Genomic DNA, 20,072 nt, shown 5'->3' on the forward strand with positions numbered 1-20,072 from the left:
TGGGCTGTAACTTCTGAGCTCCAGGGTGTCGTACCTGGGCAGTACCCCAAAGATGCTCAGGGGACCACACACCCCCCTTGGAGGTTCACAGGTAAGGTTTGCATGGCAATTGCCCAGATGTGCAAACTTCCCCTGGGCAATTGCCCTGCACTGGGAACCATCTGAAACTGCAATTTAAATTGCAAACTTCAGATGGTTTTTACTGGGTTACATCAATAGTTACTCAGAAAATGTTATTAGAATTAAAACCTCTTCTAACTTCTGGGTAACTATTGCACAGCCCACCATGGGATTCCCACCACCACTCCCAAACCCGCCAAGGGAAACCCCCCACCCCCCTGACTTCAACCCCCATGGGAGTCCCTCACCCTCTCCCCCAACTATGCTCCCCCGACCCACAAGAGACTATATCGCTCCCTCCCAATGTGAACTCCCCAGCCTACGGGATTCCCCCCGATCCCTTGGGGACTCTTTCACCGCACTCTCACTATCCCCCCCATCCCCCCCTGCTTCCAGGCCAGGCCCCTATCTCACCCCCCCGCTCCCTGAAGCTCGAGCCGACACCGTCCCCCCACCCCTGAAGTTCAACCCGAGCCCCCCTCCGCGAAATTCCGAGGCATAATCCAACCCAACCAATACCCCCTGCCCAAATCCTACCCACTTACCTTATACGTTTACCTTCTCACTGGCCAGTCAAGAACCTTTAAACTTGGCTGGACCTTTAAACTTAGTTAGTTCTGGGGATACACTGCTCTGCCCAGATCTCGCCCAGCCTGAGTCAGAAGGTCAGGCGAGATAGAACTTAAAAAAAAATGCAGGTAAAAACCCAGGAGCGGAGTGGCAATCCAATGCTGATTGCCACTCAGACCCACTGTTGTACATTTCAAACTGCAACATTAGTTGAAGCTTTTCAATTTGTAAATCTGTTTCACAGTAATCATTTCAGACCTCATCTAGCAAATCCGACTAGATTTATTTTTCAAATCAGTATTTTTTTGTAAATGTTCCTCAGTAAGTCAAAGCTTTTCAGATTGATTGATGGTAGATTAACACTGTTGGCCAAAGTTGTACCCAAGCATTCAATGTCAACATGGCTTGAAGTGGGATATTGTGCAACGTACTATAAAAAGGCACTTGGAACCAAACAGTACATCGACCAATGCACAATTTCATTATTTGGCATAAATATCAAACAAAGCATCAAATAAATCCGGGAAGAAAAATTAAAAGACCTGTAAATTAAATTGTTAAAGGTCTGAAAGTCAAGGATGAGAAATGCAGTTGAAGCTCATCCTCCTCATACTCAAACTCTCACATTATGATAATGAACTAATTTTTAAAGACACTGATATTTTTAGTGCTAGTCTGCCGGACACATTTCTTGCCTTTATGTAAAGAAGCTTGTCATCATTTATTTTCAAATTGCCTTGCATTAATTTGAATTGTTGCATCTGTCCCTCTGCTGGCTCACTTTAAATGTACATTCTGGGTTTATCTGATTTAATATCCTATGTACCGCAATGAGGCTCCTTATTACAAACCACCTTTCTGCATTGTGGAGTTTGAGAGTCTCACATATATGTTTTTTGTAGTGACCAAAATAAAAAACTGTATTCCAAATGGGATCTGCCCTTTGCACCGTAAAGGATTAACATAGCCTCTCTGCTATATAGCCCAGTACTCCATAACTTATTTCTCCATTTTGTTCATATGTATTTCTAAATGACTTTCTTCCGTCACCAAACCATTTTTAGCCTTCTCTGCTAATTAATTTCTAGATGACTCAAATTTTTTGACCAAGATTGGAATTTAATAATTTATAGTTATTGGTGCCAAATTTCATATGCCACTTAGCTGCACAATTGCACTAATATAAGTAATTCTGCAATTTTTTTACTACATTGCTATCTCTACTGAATAAAACAATGCAAAAACTAAATCAATAGCCCAGAATTTGTGATCAGCGATGAAAGGACAGCACTGACCTTAAAGCCATCTGCAAAGATTTCACGAGCTCTTATGATTTTCCCCTATTCCAACATCATTCATTCTAACAACAGCTCGAGGGGATCTGTGGCATCCATGAACACAGAAGTCATCAAGCAAGCTGAGTATCCTGTCAGATTCAAGAATTGTCATTGACAGCAAACCAGGAAGTAAAAAACAGGGTATCCCTAACGTCCGTTACCAGATCTCCACATTTAACTGCACATGTCCGAACGCCAGAAGTTGCTGTCAATTTCACAGAGTATTGACAGTGAATGCTGACAGTTTCATTGTCATTGCAACTGCAAAATGCAGCCATTGTCACAGTTTGAAGTTGATTGGTGCATTGAACACCTGTTTAGCTAGGAGAAATAAATCAACGTTGCAAATCGTTGTACACTGATCATCATTAGTTTGTTAATCCTTTTACAAAGAGCGAAATAACCATAACGAAATACATGGGATTAAGGTAAAAGCTGAAATATATGCTTTAAAAAACAATTATTTTCTATTATTTTTAAAAACATTATTATCATGGAATGGAGGGAATAACACTTCAGACTTCTTAATTTTTCAGGGCCAGAGAGGTTGATCAGCAATTGTCCTGACTTAGCACACCCTTAAAATCTCAGTTACATCTCATCCCACAAAGGATGGTTTTCATTTTCAGTGATTTATACAGTGAGAATAGAACATAAAAAGTTGAAGTTCACGACAACCACTGATTTTAGTGTTGATTGTATTGGCAAAGACTGAAACAGCACAAGGTATCCCTAATAGCAGTTACCAGATTTCCACATTTAATTGCGCTGACAGTTTCATCATTATCACAACTGTAAAATCTGAACCATTGTCATAGTTTGAAGCACATTGGTGTGTTGAACACCTGTTGAGATGGGGGAAATAAATCAATGTTGCAAAACATTGTGCACCCCTTGTATACCTCTTAGAAGCAGGACAACACTTGGAAGGGTGCCAATTGAGGCCAGGTACATTAGAGGGACATCATCCATTAACAGTATTATACTAGAACATGATTAAGGGAACAGTAACATTGTGATTATGTTACTGGACTAGAGGCCTGGGCCAATGATCTGGAGACATCGGTTCAAATCCCACCACAAAAGTTGGGGTACTTAAATTCAATTAATTCTTGGCCCTAATTACCATAGTTACTCAGATGCCTTATACACTTGTGTTCTGGAGATATTCAAGAACAGATGCAATTAACTCTGCCATTCTTTCGCACTGAATGCTGTCAAACCCCAAACATCACTACTTATTACCTGCAGATAGATCTCACAGTGGCTACTTGCCACAGAACTCAATATAGCTAACTGAATTAAGATATGAAACAGCAATACCTAAGAATAATCCAATGCCATAAATCATCCACGCAATGAACAAATTCAGTGACTATTTGATAAGGTAAAGACCCTAATCTGATGATCAGTGCGTTATTCTACTCTTTCTTTCTGTCAGTTTTGTATTTTATATTTTACTTGGAATGAGTGATTGAAAAACTTACCTCAGTTCACCTCTTAATTGCAACAAGAGTTGATTTTTAAATAAATAAAACTGTGAATAAATAACAAACAAAAGTAAATAAATAAAATCCTAATCAGTAATGGTGAAGTTACCAGATTGTCGTAAAAGCCCTGTGGTTCACTAATGTCCTTTAAGGAAGGAAATATGCCTTCCCTATCCGGGTTGGCCTGAATGTGGCTTGAGACTCACAGCAACGTGGTTGACACTTAACTGACCTCTGAGGTGGCTGATGAGCCACGCGATTGTGTAGGAATTGGCAATAAATACTGCCCTTGCCCAGATCCTGTGGATTAATTTTGAAAAATTGTCAGCACAATTCTAGTGGTATGTGGACTGTGCCCTCTTCACAAAAAACCCACAAGGATCTTTTAACACACTATTGCTTTGTGCCAGAAGAGATTCTAGTGTGCTAAAGCAGCAGGATAAAGCATAATTTTGCGGCTAAATTTGTGGGATTTAGGGGATTGTACAGTTTTATAAAGCACCAATTGACTGTTAAAATAGCAATTATGCTAGTATTTCAAAGTACCCAATGAGGATGTCCTCAATCACAAATGGGACATCCTAACAAAAGCCATTGTGAACCATTGTATTGCCCCTTGCTGCTGTGTTGGGTGTATTTACTTCTGTTAAGCGAGAACTGACAAATGTAAGGTGACATTTAATGGAAAAGAAGCTAAGCGCATCAACTTCCCACGTTTGTATGCTAATGGAAAGCTTGTGAAGTAGGGGAGATTGTAGAGAAAGAAGCCGAAAGAAGAGGCTAGTGACCATTGGAGAGCAAAAAAGGATAAGGGATGTCAGGCAGTTTCCAGACATTAGGCAGACTCCGGGTGAATGGCCACAGGCATTGTTTTCATACTTGTCCTTGGGCTGCAGATGATGCTGACAGGAATGCATTTATTGCCCTGGACAACTGAGTAACTTCTAAGGGAACATCAAAGCACATTAATACTAAATCCCCTACACCTCAACCCTCTCCCACGGCACCTTCCCATGCAACCGCAGAAGGTGCAACACCTGCCCCTTTACTTCCCCTCTCCTCACCGTCCAAGGGTCCAAACACTCCTTTCAAATGAAGCAGCATTTCACTCGCACTTCCCTCAATTTAGTCTACTGCATTCGCTACTCCCAATGCGGTTTCCTCTACATTGGAGAGACCAAACGCAGACTGGGTGACCGCTTTGCAGAACACCTTCGGTCTGTCCGCAAGCATGACCCAGACCTCCCTGTCGCTTGCCATTTCAACACTCCACCCTGCTCTCATGCCCACATGTCCGTCCTTGGCTTGCTGCAATGTTCCAGTGAAGCTCAACGCAAACTGGAGGAACAGCACCTCATCTTCAGACTAGGCACTTTACAGCCTTCCGGACTGAATATTGAGTTCAACAATTTCAGTTCATGAACTCTCTCCTCCATCCCCACCCCCTTTCCGATCCCCCCCTTTTTTTCCAATAATTTATATAGATTTTTCTTTTCCCACCTATTTCCATTATTTTTAAATGTATTTCCATCCATTATTTTATCTCTACCTTTTAGCCTATTTCGATCCCTTCCCCCCACCCCACCTACACTAGGGCTTTCTACCTTGCTCGTCCTGCTTTCTACCCTTAATGTCACCTATTAGCACATTCCTTAGCTAATATCACCACCTTCAACACCTCTTTGTCCTTTTGTCTATGACATCTTTTGGCTATCTCCACCTATCACTGGCCCTCTATCCAGCTCTACCTGTCCGTCGCCCCCCCCCACCCCACCCCACCTCCTCCCCCCCTTAAACCAGCTTATATTTCACTTCTTTTCTAGTTTTACTTTGTTCTGTTGAAGAGTCATACGGACTCGAAACAATAACTGTGTTCCTCTCCGCAGATGCTGTCAGACGTGCTGAGTTTTTCCAGGTATTTTTATTTTTGTTTTTAATACTAAATCACATGGTGTAGAACTGGAATCACCTGGAAACAAGGCCAATTAAGAGATAGCAGATTCCCTTCTCTAAAGGATATTCATAAGCTAGTTGAGTTTTTACAACAATCCAGCAGTTTAACCACCCAAAGGTTATCAGACCTGCCATGATGGAATTCTAAACATGTATACCCCTGAATTCCTGGTTCAGCAACAGAACGACATCCATATTGAGTATTGAGGGCAATATTTTGTTTATTTAAACATATTCCATTCATATCCGTATTTTTCCAGTGGTTACTTTACAAACAAACCTAAAAAAGCATTTTATGCTTGTTAAAAACATACCTCTAGTTTTAAACACTTGTTTAACTATTCAGACGTATTTCATCAGTCATTGCACCACAATGCTGAATTCTAGATACGCGAATCTGAGGTGATTGACACCCATCTATTAAAAAAGGTAGCTTGGGGTGAATTTTATGAGTAAGTTAATATGAATCAACAAGTACATACAAAAATACAGGTGAAATCAGTTGGTACTTTGGGTTTCTATGCTGCATGCATATATTTGCGTAACAATAGGAGATATTTTAACCCCTTCTGTCCAGAAAGATTTTCTGTTGCAATCAGCCCAAAGCCACAATGCCCAACCTGTCTGACCTTCACCCTCCCATAAATAATGAACTGACACAGCACACAATTAGAATCTAAATATCAGACTATTTAGGGTTTGGACACACGTCACAGGGTGCATCATTATTTGAACAGTGACCTTGTGACTAAGGTCAAATTTTTGCTTCTGATTCAAGTAAATTTCCCAACTCTGCAAACCTGACATTGGAGAAAGCGGCCTGAACAGTTGGATTTTCATTCTGTGGGGAGGGGTGCTAACTGGAGTCAGGCCTGCCAACCTTGGAAACAGTGCTGAGGTGGGTAGTTTAAAACACCTGCCTAGGTGCCCTGGGGCTTCAGCTCAGGTGTAATAAAAACAACAAAACAAAAAACAGCCCTCGCCTCTCATACTCCCTCACCCCCACACACTCTCCATGCCCCATCCATGCCACTTCATTCGCCCCATCCCCCATGGCCCCTCATCCCCCCCCATGCCAACCAATGCCCTTCTACCCACTCTTCAGGGGACCTCATACCCTCTATTCCAAACTGTCTCTCTACCCACCCCCCATGGCCCTATATAGACCCCATGCCAATTTATTGCCTACCATGCCTCCCACCCACCACCCTTTGCTCTTATACCCTTCATTCTAACTCACCCAGTATCCACAATGGACAGAGCTCAGCAGCCATGCTGAGATGAAATAAAGTGCTAAGCATCTATTACAGACTTCATTAAACTTTAAAAAACACCCAATAATTATTGATAAAAACCATTCAATACATTTAAATCCCTTCTTGTATCTAATTCCCATAAAACAAACATTTGTATTCATAGCCCACATTAAAGACAGCAAACCTTTTTAAGACCACTTGGAGCTGTCAGTCAAACAGTGAAATTACAGCCCTCCCCCCCCTCCCCCACTGTGACAATGATAGGTTATGGAAGCAGTAGACCAGAAATAAAACCGTAATAATCACACTCAGACTTATGTTAACAATATCTATTGAAGTTGCAAGCACTGATTATTTTTCAAATGCAGGCTGGCTGTTTGTTTTTTCACAAGTTAAAGGGCAAGGGATTTAAATGACGACACCCTGACATTTCAACAGAGCTTATCCATTTTTTACACACGTTTATGTCTACTCTTGACAATCCCAAATACCTGACCTCTTGCAAAGGGTACTTCACCTCTCTCAAAGGGGTACCTGACCTCTTCCAAAAGGGTGCCTTACCTTTCCAAGTAACTCCACAGTTTTAGACTTTGTCCTCAAATATCTACAGTCCACAATTCATGTTTCAGAAACCTGGGTGACCAAAATTGCTTCTGTTTGAAGGCAATTCCATGAACCATGGATGTGTGAAAACCATCCTGGGGCCTCCCCACCACCCTGCCTACCCTCCCCCCGGCCGGAAATGGTGGGTGCCGGGGCTGAAGGGCAGGACTTCAGTATTCCGAGCTCCGGCTAAGCTCCGGAGTCCTTCAGGCTTTGTGAGAATTCAAGCCTAAGAGACAATATTAAGATTAATAAACTGAAGGTTTTCCTTTCTGTAGTGTATGCTGTATGTTGATTTTGACTGGCTAAGGAGCTGTTGCGGAGACATATCTACGTCTGAACAATAACTGATTTATTGTAAGAACATAACTCTTCACAGATACACAAGACTAGGTCTTTCTGAGCCATGAGCATTCTCTTTCTAGACTCATGGTCATGTGACTCTCTCTTACATCATGTGAGCGGTACTGTCCTTCCCTTCATTGGGCCGGCACGGCAGGTGGGCCTGGGAGCGGCTGCGCAACAGTCTGCCACCTGCGATCAGGCCCTGACTGCGATTTCACGCTGGCTGGCCAATTAACGGCCAGCCAGCGTGAAGCGCTCGCTGAAACACTCAGCGCTGCCTGGGTGGGGACGGGAGGAAGGTGAACAGTTTTAACTTGGAGGTTGCAACGAGGGGCGCAGGTGCCAAAGCAACTGACAATCTAGCTAGCCACCCAGAGTATGAGGCTTGGAGGATTTGAACCCTTGGGCCTCGTGAACACCCCAAAACTAACTCCTGCCTAAAGACATCGGGAATTATGTCATCACCAGTGGGCAAGAGCAGAAAGTCACATAGGATCGGGCCACCACTGAAGGCCCATGGAAATGATCCCTGACAATGGGACATAGATTCAAGATAAGTGCCAGAAGGTGTAGGGGGGTTATGAGGTAGAACCTTTTTTACGCAGAGGGCAGTGGGCGTCTGGAATTCGCTGCCCAGGTTGGTGGTAGAGGCAGAAACTTTAAACTCTTTTAAAAAGTACCTGGAGCTGCACCTTAAGTGCTGTAAGCTGCAGGGCTATGGGCCGGGTGCAGGAAGGTGGGATTTGAAAGGGCACCTGGGTGTCCTCAGGCTGGCATGGACAGATGGGCCGAATGGCCTCCTTCTGTGCTGTAACTTTTCTATGTTCTAACACGGAAGTCAGCACATGTGTGCTCAGGGAGCTGAAAATTTTTCACATGAAATATAAAGTTTTTTTAAAAAAAGGAAAACTTGCCGCCTCATGTGACTCTGTCGCATGAGCAGGGACATGTTAGAAATTAGATTTAAAAATTTCTATTTTATTTTTAATTAACATCAAAAACCTCATCCTGCCTGTGGATGAGGTTTCCTCAAAAATCCAAAGGCCTCTTGGCCTTTTCGTCCGCCCACCAACCATAAGGTTGGACGGGCAGGGAAATATTCAGTTCAATTAATTTATTAATGGCTTAACAGCCTTCTTAATTGTTGGCAGTCTCGTTGCCGACTCCCATGCATGTCCACTGACCAAAATATTGCACGAGTGCATGATGACGTCAGGACGCTTGCTGAACATCATCGTGCACTGTTTCACGCTCGTGCGTGTCGGGGGCGCACCTGCATGCTGAGGTGAAAATTCAGCCCGTTAACTCTTTCAGCCCTGAACACCCTAATACTGCATTGGAAACCATTACAATGAGACCTTGTTTCTGATAAAAAGGAAGTTACCTTCATTTGGAGATAATTAAATCAGGAGAAAGCAGCAGATTCGGCTACATCTAAACTGAAAATAGGCATTTGGAGAGCCAGAGCAGTTGCTTCAAAATTTAGAGATTAAAGATTACCTGATTTAAGCTTTAAGTATCTGGTTAAAGATGAAAATGGTTAAAGATGAAGATAATTAAAAGAATTGTATTTTTTTTACAATAAAGGAATGCACTGTCTTGCTTATGTATTGACTGAAAAAGCTGCAGGCTGAAAAATAGATGAAAGCATAACTTATGAACAAACAATTGCAAACCTGACCAGAAGATGATCCCAATACAGATTTTGTGTGTGGGTGTTTTCTTGTATGTACCTGATGTGTAATATATATATCTGACTATTTCAGCTTCAATTTTCCCAAAAATCAGCACAAAAGTGGAAGATATGGGTAGAATGTCACTTTTGGCATCACCTTGCCAACTTTTCTATCACCCTCTGCCCCCCTCCCCCACCTTCCCTTTGCAATAGTAATAGCACAATGAAAGTCCACCAGCTAGGCAATGTAGGCCATGCAAATGATGGTGTTATCCACCACATTTCTCAGCACCCTACCTTTAGTTATGACAACCTAGAATTGTGCATATCATATCGTCAGTTTTATAATATCAGAGTTCACTATAAGTGACAACAATCCATTTCTGTCTCTCCATGAACAAAACCTATGACTGCACGTATATGCTTAAGGATTTCTATTGCGCTGCCTTTCTTCACAGGACGGGAAAACTCTGTACCTGTAGAGAGAAAAGTTGCTGAAACTGCAAACATTTTTTGGAACCTTATTAAATTCATCACATAAGGCTAATAGAATCCTGCTATTGTCAAAATCTGACTGTATAATTGCATTAATGATGGATTCATGTTCGAAGTAGTAACTTTAGTGAGAATTAAACCAGATGTTATTATTAAATCATATCACCCTATAAAAGCAAGAAATATTGGTACTGAGAAATAGAAAATTTCATTTTTGTCACCTAGTATTAAAGTGAAGCTCTATTTTATTCAGCTAATCTGCCCTCACTCCATCTGATTTGGTTAATCTCTTGCTGAATAATGTGAATTATTCTGTTTTCTGCACCAACCTTCTGAGTGATGTTGCTTTTTCAGTGTTAATTTCTACTTAATTGTGAGTAATTTGTCTTCTGGAATCATGCCAAACTAATTTTGTTTAAGTCACAGAACCAATGGATAACCATAGACGGATAGCAAAACAAAAGGAAGCCATCTGGACAATCTTGTCTTTTTTTAAAATTTATTTGCGGGCTGTGGGCTTCGCTGGCTGGGCCAGCATTTATTTCCCATCCCTAATTGCCCTTGAGAAGGTGGCGGTGTGCTGTCTTCTTGAACCGTTGCAGTCCCTGTGATGTCTGTACACTCACAATGAGGTTAGGGAGGGTGTTCCATGATTTTGACACAGCGACAGTGAAGGAACGGTGATGTATTTCCAAGTCAGGATGGTTGGTGGTTCAGAGGGAACTTCCAGGTGATGGTGTTCCCATGTATCTGCTGCCCTTGTCCTTCTAGATGGTAGTGGTCATGGGTTTGGAAAGTGCTGCCTAAGGAGCCTTAGTGATTTTCTGATGAGTTTCTGCAGTGCATCTTGTAGATGGTACACACTGCTGCCACTGTTCGTCGGTGGTGGAGGGAGTGAACATTTATAGAAGTGGTGCCAATCAAGCAGGCTGCTCTCTCCTGGCTGGTGTCAAGCTTCTTGAGTGTTGTTGGAGTTGCACTCATCCAGGCAAGTGGAAAGTATTCCATCACGCTCCTGACTTGTGCCTTGTAAATGGTGGACAGGCTTTGGGAAGTCAGGAAGTGAGTTACTCGCCGCAGGATTCTGAGCCTCTGACCTGTTCTTGCAGCCACAGTATTTATATGGCTAGTCCGGTTCAGTTTCTGGTCAATGACAACACCCAGGATGTTGATAGTGGGGGATTCAGCAAAGGTAATGACTTGGAATGTCAAGGAGCGACGGTTAGATTCTCTCTTGTTGGAGATGGTCATTGCCTGGCACTTGTGTGGTGTGAATGTTACTTGCCACTTGTCAGTCCAAGCCTAGATATTGTCCAGGTCTTGCTGCATTTGGACATGGACTGTTTAGTATCTGAGGAGTCACGAATGGTGCTGATCATTGTGCAATCATCAGCGAACAACCCCACTTCTGACCTTATGGTGAATGGAAGGTCATTGATGAAGCAGCTGAAGATAGTTGGGCCGAGGACACTACCCTGAGGGACCCCTGCAGTGATATCCTAGAACTGAGATGATTGACCTTCAACAACCACAACCATCTTCTTTTGTGCTAGGTATGACTCCAAGCAGCAGAGAGTTTTCCCCCAATTCCCATTGGCTCAAGTTTTGTTAGGGCTTCTTGATGCCACACTCAGTCAAATGCTGCCTTGATGTCGAGGGCAGTCACTCTCACCTCATCTTTGGAGTTCAGCTCTTTTTTTCCATGTTTGAACCAAGGCTGTAATAAGGTTAGAAGCTGAGTGACCCTGTTGGCACCCAAACTGAGCGTCAATCAGCAGGTTATTGCTAAGTAAGTGCCGCTTGCTAGCACTGTTGATGACCCCTTCCATCACTTTACTGATGATGGAGAGTAGACTAATGGGGCGGTAGTTGGCTGGATTGGATTTGCTTTTTATTGTGTACAGGACATACCTGGGCAATTTTCCACATAGCCGGGTTGATGCCAGTGTTGTAGCTGTACTGGAACAACTTGGCTAGGGGCACGGCAAGTTCTGGAGCCCAAGTCTTTAGTGTTATTGCAGGAATATTGTCAGGGCACATAGTCTTTGCAGTATCCAGTGCCTTCAACCGTTTCTTGATATAACGTGGAGTGAATCGAATTGGCTGTAGACTGGGATCTGTGATTCTGGGGACCTCCAGCCAGATCAATGCCAGTCATCCAAAGCTAGATTTGCTTCCACGGTTTCTCCCATGGCACTTTACCTTCTTCTGCTTTAAATATTTATTGAATTAAAATATGTAACTACTCCCTGCAGAAACACGCTCTGGATGAGGAAATGCCTCCTAACCTCTTCCATCATTCTTCTAGTGACAGTTTAAATTGAGGACCCGTCATTACTGACTCCTTAAGCAAAGGAAAACTTTACATAATTTTAAAAACCTCATAACTTTCTCTGCTCCAGTGGAAATAATCCCAGCATTTTAAGTGCCTCCTCATAACTATAATCTCCTATCCCTGATATCATCCTAGTAAATCTACACTAGTTTTTTCCGTACCTTTAATGTCCTTTCCAATGTTGGGGCACCTAAAACTGCATACGGTTCATTCCACAGTTAGAGTGTTATTATTTTGTAGAAATCTATCATTACTTCTTTACTTCTGTACTGTATGCCCCTATTTATAAAATTTCAAATACTGTTGGCTTTTATGTGGCTTTTACTATTTACATTTACACATTCAACAAAGCATGTAATTGAATCCTGTTGGTCTTTCTGGCCATCCAGCACTAACTACTGTTAACAACATCCATTTATCTAATTCATTGTTTGCTGTCCCTCAACCAACTTTATATGCATGCTACTGCCTTTCCTGTTATACCATAACAGCTGAATTTTTCAAACAAGCTTTTGTGAAACATCGTAATAATACCATTTGGTTTAATTCTCACTAAAGTTACTACTTCTAACATAAAACACCTTATGAAAAACCTCCTGAAGATCCATGTCCCTTACACCTACTGTATTCCCTTGATCTATCCAGTCAGTTACTTTTTGTTAACTTTCCTTTAAGAAATCTATGCTGGCTAACCTTGATGAATCCATTTTTTTTGAATGATAAATTCTAAGGGTTTACCAGAATTGACATTAGTTTTTCCTTCTTTCCCTTCTAGCTCCATGGTACAATTTGCACATTTGAACATATGCATATAAAAGCCCTTACCTTTGATGTTATCAGACAGCCTTTTTTCATTCCCTGTTATACTTTCTATATTCCACATGATTATCTTAAGTATTTTTTTTATTCATTCATGGGATGTGGGCATTGCTGGCTGGGCCCATCCCTAGTTGCCCTTGAGAAGGTGGTGGTGAGCTGTCTTCTTGAACCGCTGCATTCCATGTGGTGTAAGTACACCCACAGTGCTGTTGGGAGGGAATTTTGACCCAGCGACAGTGAAGGAACGGTGATACATTTCCAAGTCAGGATAGTGACTTGGAAGAGAACTTCCAGGTGGTGATGTTCCCATGTGCCTGCTTCCCTTGTCCTAGATGGTAGTGGTAGTGGGTTTGGAAGGTGCTGTCTAAGGAGGCTTGGTGAGTTCCTGCAGTGCATCTTGTAACATTGCCCTAAAATTGCCTTATGTTCCATTTTTGCCTGTATGTATCTATTTTCTACTCTAGCCACCCCTTGTTTTCCACTGCAGATCTATTGACCTGTCTTCTATGTTTTCTATCCGGTTAATTCTATCCAGTCAAACCCCTTCTTATCTCACTGAACTTTTGCCTTTTTCCAGTCCAATGCCCTCGTCTTTGCTTCGCCATAATCCTTTTCTATTCTTACATTGAACCTACTTGAATATAACAAACATAATCCTACTCTTAAATAATTAATTGCCCTGCAGAACTATTTGTAAAATTCTGTATCTAGCTTTATTGTTTGGAGGCCTTTCAGCACAAGAATTGTATAATTTCCTTTTTTACTCTTTAACTTGTCCAAATGGATTCCGTCTTAACACAATCCCAGAACATCCATTTGTTCCAGCACTGTAATAGAATCCTTTACTAAAAGGATGAGGTACTGAATAAATTTTTAATCATATGGTAAAAATTCAGCTTCACCCATTTTTCCCTTCCTATCTGTCCTGAAAATATTTCCAGGAATATTAAACTCCTAGAGTTGTCTAAACCTAAGCCAAATTTCACCCTATTCAATTTGGGCTGAATTTAAATTCAGAATGAAAGGACAGTGTGTTAAATGCATCATCTAAACAACTTTGGCATCCAGTGTTGGCATCAAGCACTTCCAGGTCAAGTAACCCTCCAGCCATATACAGGGTTAATTTCCCTCCACCCTGCTACAGTAATGTGACTTCATTCCAACATCATGAGATAACCCCTAATGTGCCACTGTGCTCAGTCATCCAGATTTCATTTTTTGCATAGTCAGTTTTAATCCTTAGAAATGGCTGCAGAAGAACAACAAATGTCTGCCTTGTACTTTGATGTGACAGTAACTGTTGTTTGACAGCATTTCGTGTAAATAAAAACTAATAGTACCTCCATAATCCACCACAATTTTCAAAAAAATGCACAAGCTGTATTTCTGATAGCAACTTCTATCCTGTTAAAAACAAAAGCGCCTTTCTTCAATTTAAAAGCTCTATTATCAAGGGCGTGTGTTCTTTGTAGCATATATTGCATACTCTAAGGATTACTGCAACTCAGCTATAAAATTTTAACAGCAGCCCTATTTTCCAAATGTGCGCGACATTGCCAAGACTTACTAGCTGTTGTCATGGTTTCATTTTCTTACCACAGTAATAGTACTTAAACTTTGAAATACAATGATATTAGAATACTTTGAAATCAATGACATTGTATCCTATTTTTTTTTAAATTCCAGAAGTCTGTTTTGGGGTGTCATCAATTGTTTTACTTGAGGTTTATTTTAACAAAATATAGCAGAATTTCACTGAAGAGTGTTTCATTCTGTCAGTTTGCAGCTCAGTTGCTTTTGCTGTAACAAGTCACACTTTTCATGCTTCATAGGCTTTGATTATTTCCAACAAATATTTTGGAGCATTACTGCTTTAGATGATTCTTACTATTATTTCTATACCGTGACTGTTTTTCAATTTATACCTGAACCGATTGTCGACTTTGCCTATATTTGCTGGTGAATTTCTTCAGAAAACTGAAAATAATTTTTTCCCCTACCCTCCAGGCTGTTATTGGAAGTACATTGATTAAATTGCACACTCCTAGCCAATTTTCCACACATGAAAATTAATGGTGGTTAAAAAGAATCACAGACTGGGCAGTTTACGCTCCCAACACTTACCAAGAGAGCAGAAGCTGAATTTTTACCACATGATAAAAAATTTATTCAGTACCTCATTGCCATTCTTTTGCGTGCTTTAATTGCCAGTTCACCTTTTGGCACTGAAGTCTAAATGCATGTCAAGCATAGGCACAATGTTGATGTGCATTAATCAGGTACCTTGACTAGGAGGTTCCTTGCAATTTTGTTTCAAGTGATACTTAAAAATATTAAATATTTTTCTTCAAGATGCATCATGTTAGGACATAGAATAAATATTTTTTTTAACTAGGCTGAACCAAGTTAGGAGTAAGTAATGCTCTAGAATTAATCCATTCTTAACTTGGCACCCTTGGCCACTCTATTTCTGTCTCTGGATTTCCTCAACCCTATCCCCCATTCTAGGTTGAAGCATTCTGATTTGTGCAATACACGGCAGGCCTGTTTCCAAGCACACCCACAGTCTGATAATGAGAGAAGTCAAGTTAAACAGTGATGTAATCCCATTTTCATGCAACCTGGAAAAAACAAATGCATTAAAAAAGCACTAATTAAATACTCAAAAGTTATCGCAGGGAACTATCTAATTAAGGACATGCCTATTTTATTCCACGTCATGTAATGCTGCTTACTAGGGTCTGCTGTGGTTAACCAGTTTAGAATAATTTTTTTTAAAACGATGTAAAATAGTTCATGGCCATCTGTATCTTCTATCATTATCTGAGCCTGCCACTAGTAGAAAGTGAATTTGGCAGCTGTAATATCATTCAGTGTATCCTTCTAAATGTTGAGAATGTTTGGAACTCAAACAAATATCTGAAAATATGCTGAAACTGCAGCAACCTTAAATTACAAATGGAGGCTCCAAATCTCATTTGAAGCAAAGATGCTTATATGTACATGGTGTAAGATCATGTTCAAGGTTTCCTATTGGATTTTGAAAAAGAGTGTGCTTAATTTTCTGTTGAGAGAGTATTTTTAACAACAGTACTCAAATGCATTTCAGTGTGTGCATTCATCTCTGTGCTGCTTTAGATGGCATAATAATGCTTAGGGTTTTTTGTTTTTAAGAAGGATCAGGAAGGATTTACAACTGCTATAGCTCCCAACATGGTTAGGGGTGAAGGAAAGATAGGCAACCAGATTCCAAGTTAGCTAAAAATAGTAACTCTAATCTCAGCACTGAGGTACATTTCCGCATCTGTTTCTCAATGTACAGACAAAGTGTTATGTAAATGATCCAGAGGCTATTCACGTGAAACATTCAATAAAATTCCAGTAGCCTAGAAGTGTGTTCTGTATTGTTGACGTTACCTAGTCAGCTAGTCAGCTTTTTTTACGCATTAACCTGAATACATAGTAATTTAGCCCATCTCCAAATTCTAATATATGAATAAATTCAATTCTTGGCTGTTTTCTTTTTAATTTCAGTTGTTCAGGTAACTCAAATGTTTTAGTATTTATCTTTTAGATACAGTACCAAACTGAGTTAAGCCTGCTTAGGCCTTGGCAGGAAAGGGGAGGTGGGCTCCTCCATCACTGAACGCCTTTCCTGATTGGAGCACGCCCCACAAGGTGCCCCAACTTCCCACCCCTTGGTGCTACCTCCTCCCCTGACCTTTCTAAAATAATCCCCACCCTCTTTACCCCCTACTCCACCTGAGGCCTCCCCTCCTATCTACGCTGCAAGCACACCCCCCCCCCGGCATACTAGACGTAATCACAGCAATGGCCACTGCTCCCAGTGTCGTTGCTGGGTCTAAAGAGCTGTCAAGCAATTAGATGGCCAGCAGCTCTCTGAGGTGAGCCTTCCTCAGTGATGGGTGGAAATACTGTCTCCAACCAATTAACACTCCGCAGACAAATAACGTAGGTAAGACTAGGAAAGAGGACCTGCTTGGGGATTATCAGGAACTAGGAACTAAATTAAACAACAGGTCCTCAAGGGTTATAATCTCTGGATTACTACCCGAGCCATGTGCAAATTGGCATACGGACATGAGAATAAGGAAAGTAAACACGTGGCTAAAGGAGTGGTGCGGGAAAGAGGGGTTCCATTTCGTGGGGCACTGCCATCAGTATTGGAACAGGAGGGATCTGTACCGTTGGGACAGTCTCCACCTGAACCGATCTGGGACCAATGTTCTAGCGCAAAGAGTAAATAGGGTGGTCAACAGGACTTTAAACTAGAAAGTGGGGTGGGGGGGAAGGTAAAACTCCAAGAAGTATGACTAATGGGAAACAAAGCAGCAGGTTAGCGTGTTGGGGGGGGGGGGGGGGTGTGGATTCAACTTCATGGAAAATTATGAAAAAACTGAAAAGAAAGGAGAGCCCAGGAGAGGCTATTAAAGTCCCCAGAACACAAAATAGGACAGAGTGTTTGGAAAGGGCTAGGCATCTAACTTCAAGCACATCAGATAAAGGGACGACAATGAGAAAGGGGACGGGAAATATAGGACTGAAGGTGTTGTATCTGAATGCACGCAGTATACGAAGTAAGGTAATGAGCTTGTGACGCAGATTGAAATTGGCAGGTATGATGTGGTGGACATCACGGAGACATGGCTGCAAGGGGATCAGGACTGGGAACTAAATATCCAAGGATATACATCCTATCGAAAAGATAGGCAGGTTGGCAGAGGGGGTGGGGTTGCTTTGTTAGTAAGAAATGAAATTAAATCGATAGCTAGAAATGACGTAGGGTCAGATGATGTAGAATCTGTGTGGGTAGAGTTGAGGAACCTCAAAGGTAAAAAAACCATAATGGGAGTTATGTACAGGCCTCCGAACAGTAGTCAGGATGTGGGGCACAGGATACACCAGGAGATAGAAAAGGCGTGTAAGAAAGGCAAGGTTACAGTGATCATGGGGGATTTCAAATGCAGGTAGCCTGGGAAAATCAGGTTGGTAGTGGATCCCAAGAAAAGGAATTTGTGGAATGTCTACGAGATGGCTTTTTGGAGCAGCTTGTGGTGGAGCCCACTAGGGAACAGGCAATTCTAGATTTAGTGATGTGTAATGAGGCAGATAAGGGAGCTTAAGGTGAAGGAACCCTTAGGGGCAAGTGACCATAATATGATAGAATTTACCCTGCAATTTGAGAGGAAAAAGCTGGAATCAGATGTAACGGTATTACAGTTGAATAAAGGCAACTACAGAGGCATGAATGAGGAGCTGGCCAGAATTGACTGGGAGATGAGCCTAGCAGGAAAGACAGTGGAACAGCAATGGCAGGAGTTTCTGGGAGTAATTTGGGAGACACAGCAAAAATTCATCCCTAGGAAGAAGAAGCATACTAAAGGGAGGACAAGGCAACCATGGATGACAAGAGAAGTCAGGACAGCATAAAAGCTAAAGAGAAAGCATACAATGCGGCGAAGAGCAGTGGGAAACCAGGGGATTGGGAAGCCTACAAAGACCAACAGAGGACAACTAAAAAAGAAATAAGGAGGGAGAAGATTAAATATGAGGGTAAACTAGCCAGTAATATAAAAGAAGATTGCAAGAGTTTTTTTAGATATATAAAGGGTAAGAGAGAGGCAACAGTGGACATTGGGCCACTGGAAAATGACACTGGAGAAGTAGTAGTGGGGAACAAAGAAATGGCGGAGGAACTGAATAGGTACTTTGCGTCAGTCTTCACGGTGGAAGACACGAGTAACATCCCCAAAGTTCAAGAGAGTCGGGGGGCAGAGATGAGTATGGTGGCCATTACCAAGGAGAAGGTGCTAGGAAAACTGAAGGTGGACAAATCACCTGGACCAGATGGATTACACCCCAGAGTCCTGAAGGAGATAACTGAAGAGATAGTGGAGGCGTTAGTGGTGATCTTTCAGGAATCACTGGAGTCAGGGAGGGTCCCAGAGGACTGGAAAATCGCTAATGTAACCCCCCTGTTTAAGAAGGGAGTGAGGCAAAAGACAGGAAATTACAGGCCGATTAGCCTGACCTCGGTCATTGGTAAGATTTTAGAGTCCTTTGTTAAGAATGAGATTTCAGAATACTTGGAAGTGCATGGTAAAATAGGGCAAAGTCAGCACGGTTTTATCAAGGGGAGGTCATGCCTGACAAATCTGTTAGAATTCTTTGAGGAGGTAACGAGTAGGTTAGACAAAGGAGAGCCAATGGATGTTATCTACTTGGACTTCCAGAAGGCCTTTGACAAGGTGCCGCACAGGAGACTGCTCAGTAAGATAAGAGCCCATGGTGTTAGAGGCAAGGTACTAGCATGGATAGAAGATTGGCTGTCTGGCAGGAGGCAGAGAGTGGAGATAAGGGGGTCCTTCTCAGGATGGCGGCCGGTGACTAGTGGAGTTCCGCAAAGGTCAGTGTTGGGACCACATCTTTTCACTTTATACATTAATGATCTAGATGAAGGAACTGAGGGCATCCTGGCTAAGTTTGCGATGATACAAAGATAGGTGGAGGGACAGGTAGTATTGAGAAGCGGGGATGCTGCAGAAGGATTTGGACAGGTTAGGAGAATGGGCAAAGAAGTGGCAGATGGAATACAACGTGGGGAAGTGTGTGGTCATGCACTTTGGTGGGAAGTGTGAGGTCATGCACTTTGGTGGGAAGAATAGAGGCATAGACTATTTTCTAAATGGGGAGAGAATTCAGAAATCTGGAGTGCAAAGGGATTTGGGAGTCCTAGTCCAGGATTCTCTTAAGGTTAACTTGCAGGTTGAGTCGGTAGTTAGGAAGGCAAATGCAATGTTGGCATTTATTTCGAGAAGACTAGAATATAAAAGCAGGGATGTGCTGCTGAGGCTTCATAAGGCTCTGGTCAGACCACATTTAGAATATTGTGAGCAATTTTGGGCCCTGTATCTCAGGAAGGATGTGCTGGCCCTGGAGAGGGTCCAGAGGAGGTTCACGAGAATGATCCCAGGAATGAAAGGCTTAACATATGAGGAACGTTTGAGGACTCTGGGTCTATACTCGATGGAGTTTAGAAGGATGAGGGGGGAT

The 20,072-nt window shown here is 42.0% G+C and overlaps 1 protein-coding gene across 6 annotated transcripts in view; it reads left to right on the top strand.

Annotated features, from left to right (window-relative positions):
• Positions 1 to 20,072, top strand: part of LOC144679681 (junctophilin-1-like) — a 176,400-nt gene that overhangs the window by 129,461 nt on the left and 26,867 nt on the right. Inside the window, exon 4 of one of the 6 annotated variants that reach the window (XM_078540300.1) lies at positions 2,067 to 2,200. The exons of the other annotated variants lie outside the window; for them this stretch is intronic. Within the exon in view, the coding sequence (XP_078396426.1) occupies positions 2,067 to 2,086 (20 nt within the window). The 3' untranslated portion in view covers positions 2,087 to 2,200. Of the gene's footprint in view, positions 1 to 2,066; positions 2,201 to 20,072 lie in introns of those variants that run through there. 6 annotated transcript variants of the gene reach the window in all.

Source organism: Cetorhinus maximus, chromosome 4 (genome assembly GCF_964194155.1).
Source record: "Cetorhinus maximus chromosome 4, sCetMax3.hap1.1, whole genome shotgun sequence".
In the NCBI taxonomy this organism is placed as follows: Eukaryota; Metazoa; Chordata; class Chondrichthyes; order Lamniformes; family Cetorhinidae; genus Cetorhinus; species Cetorhinus maximus.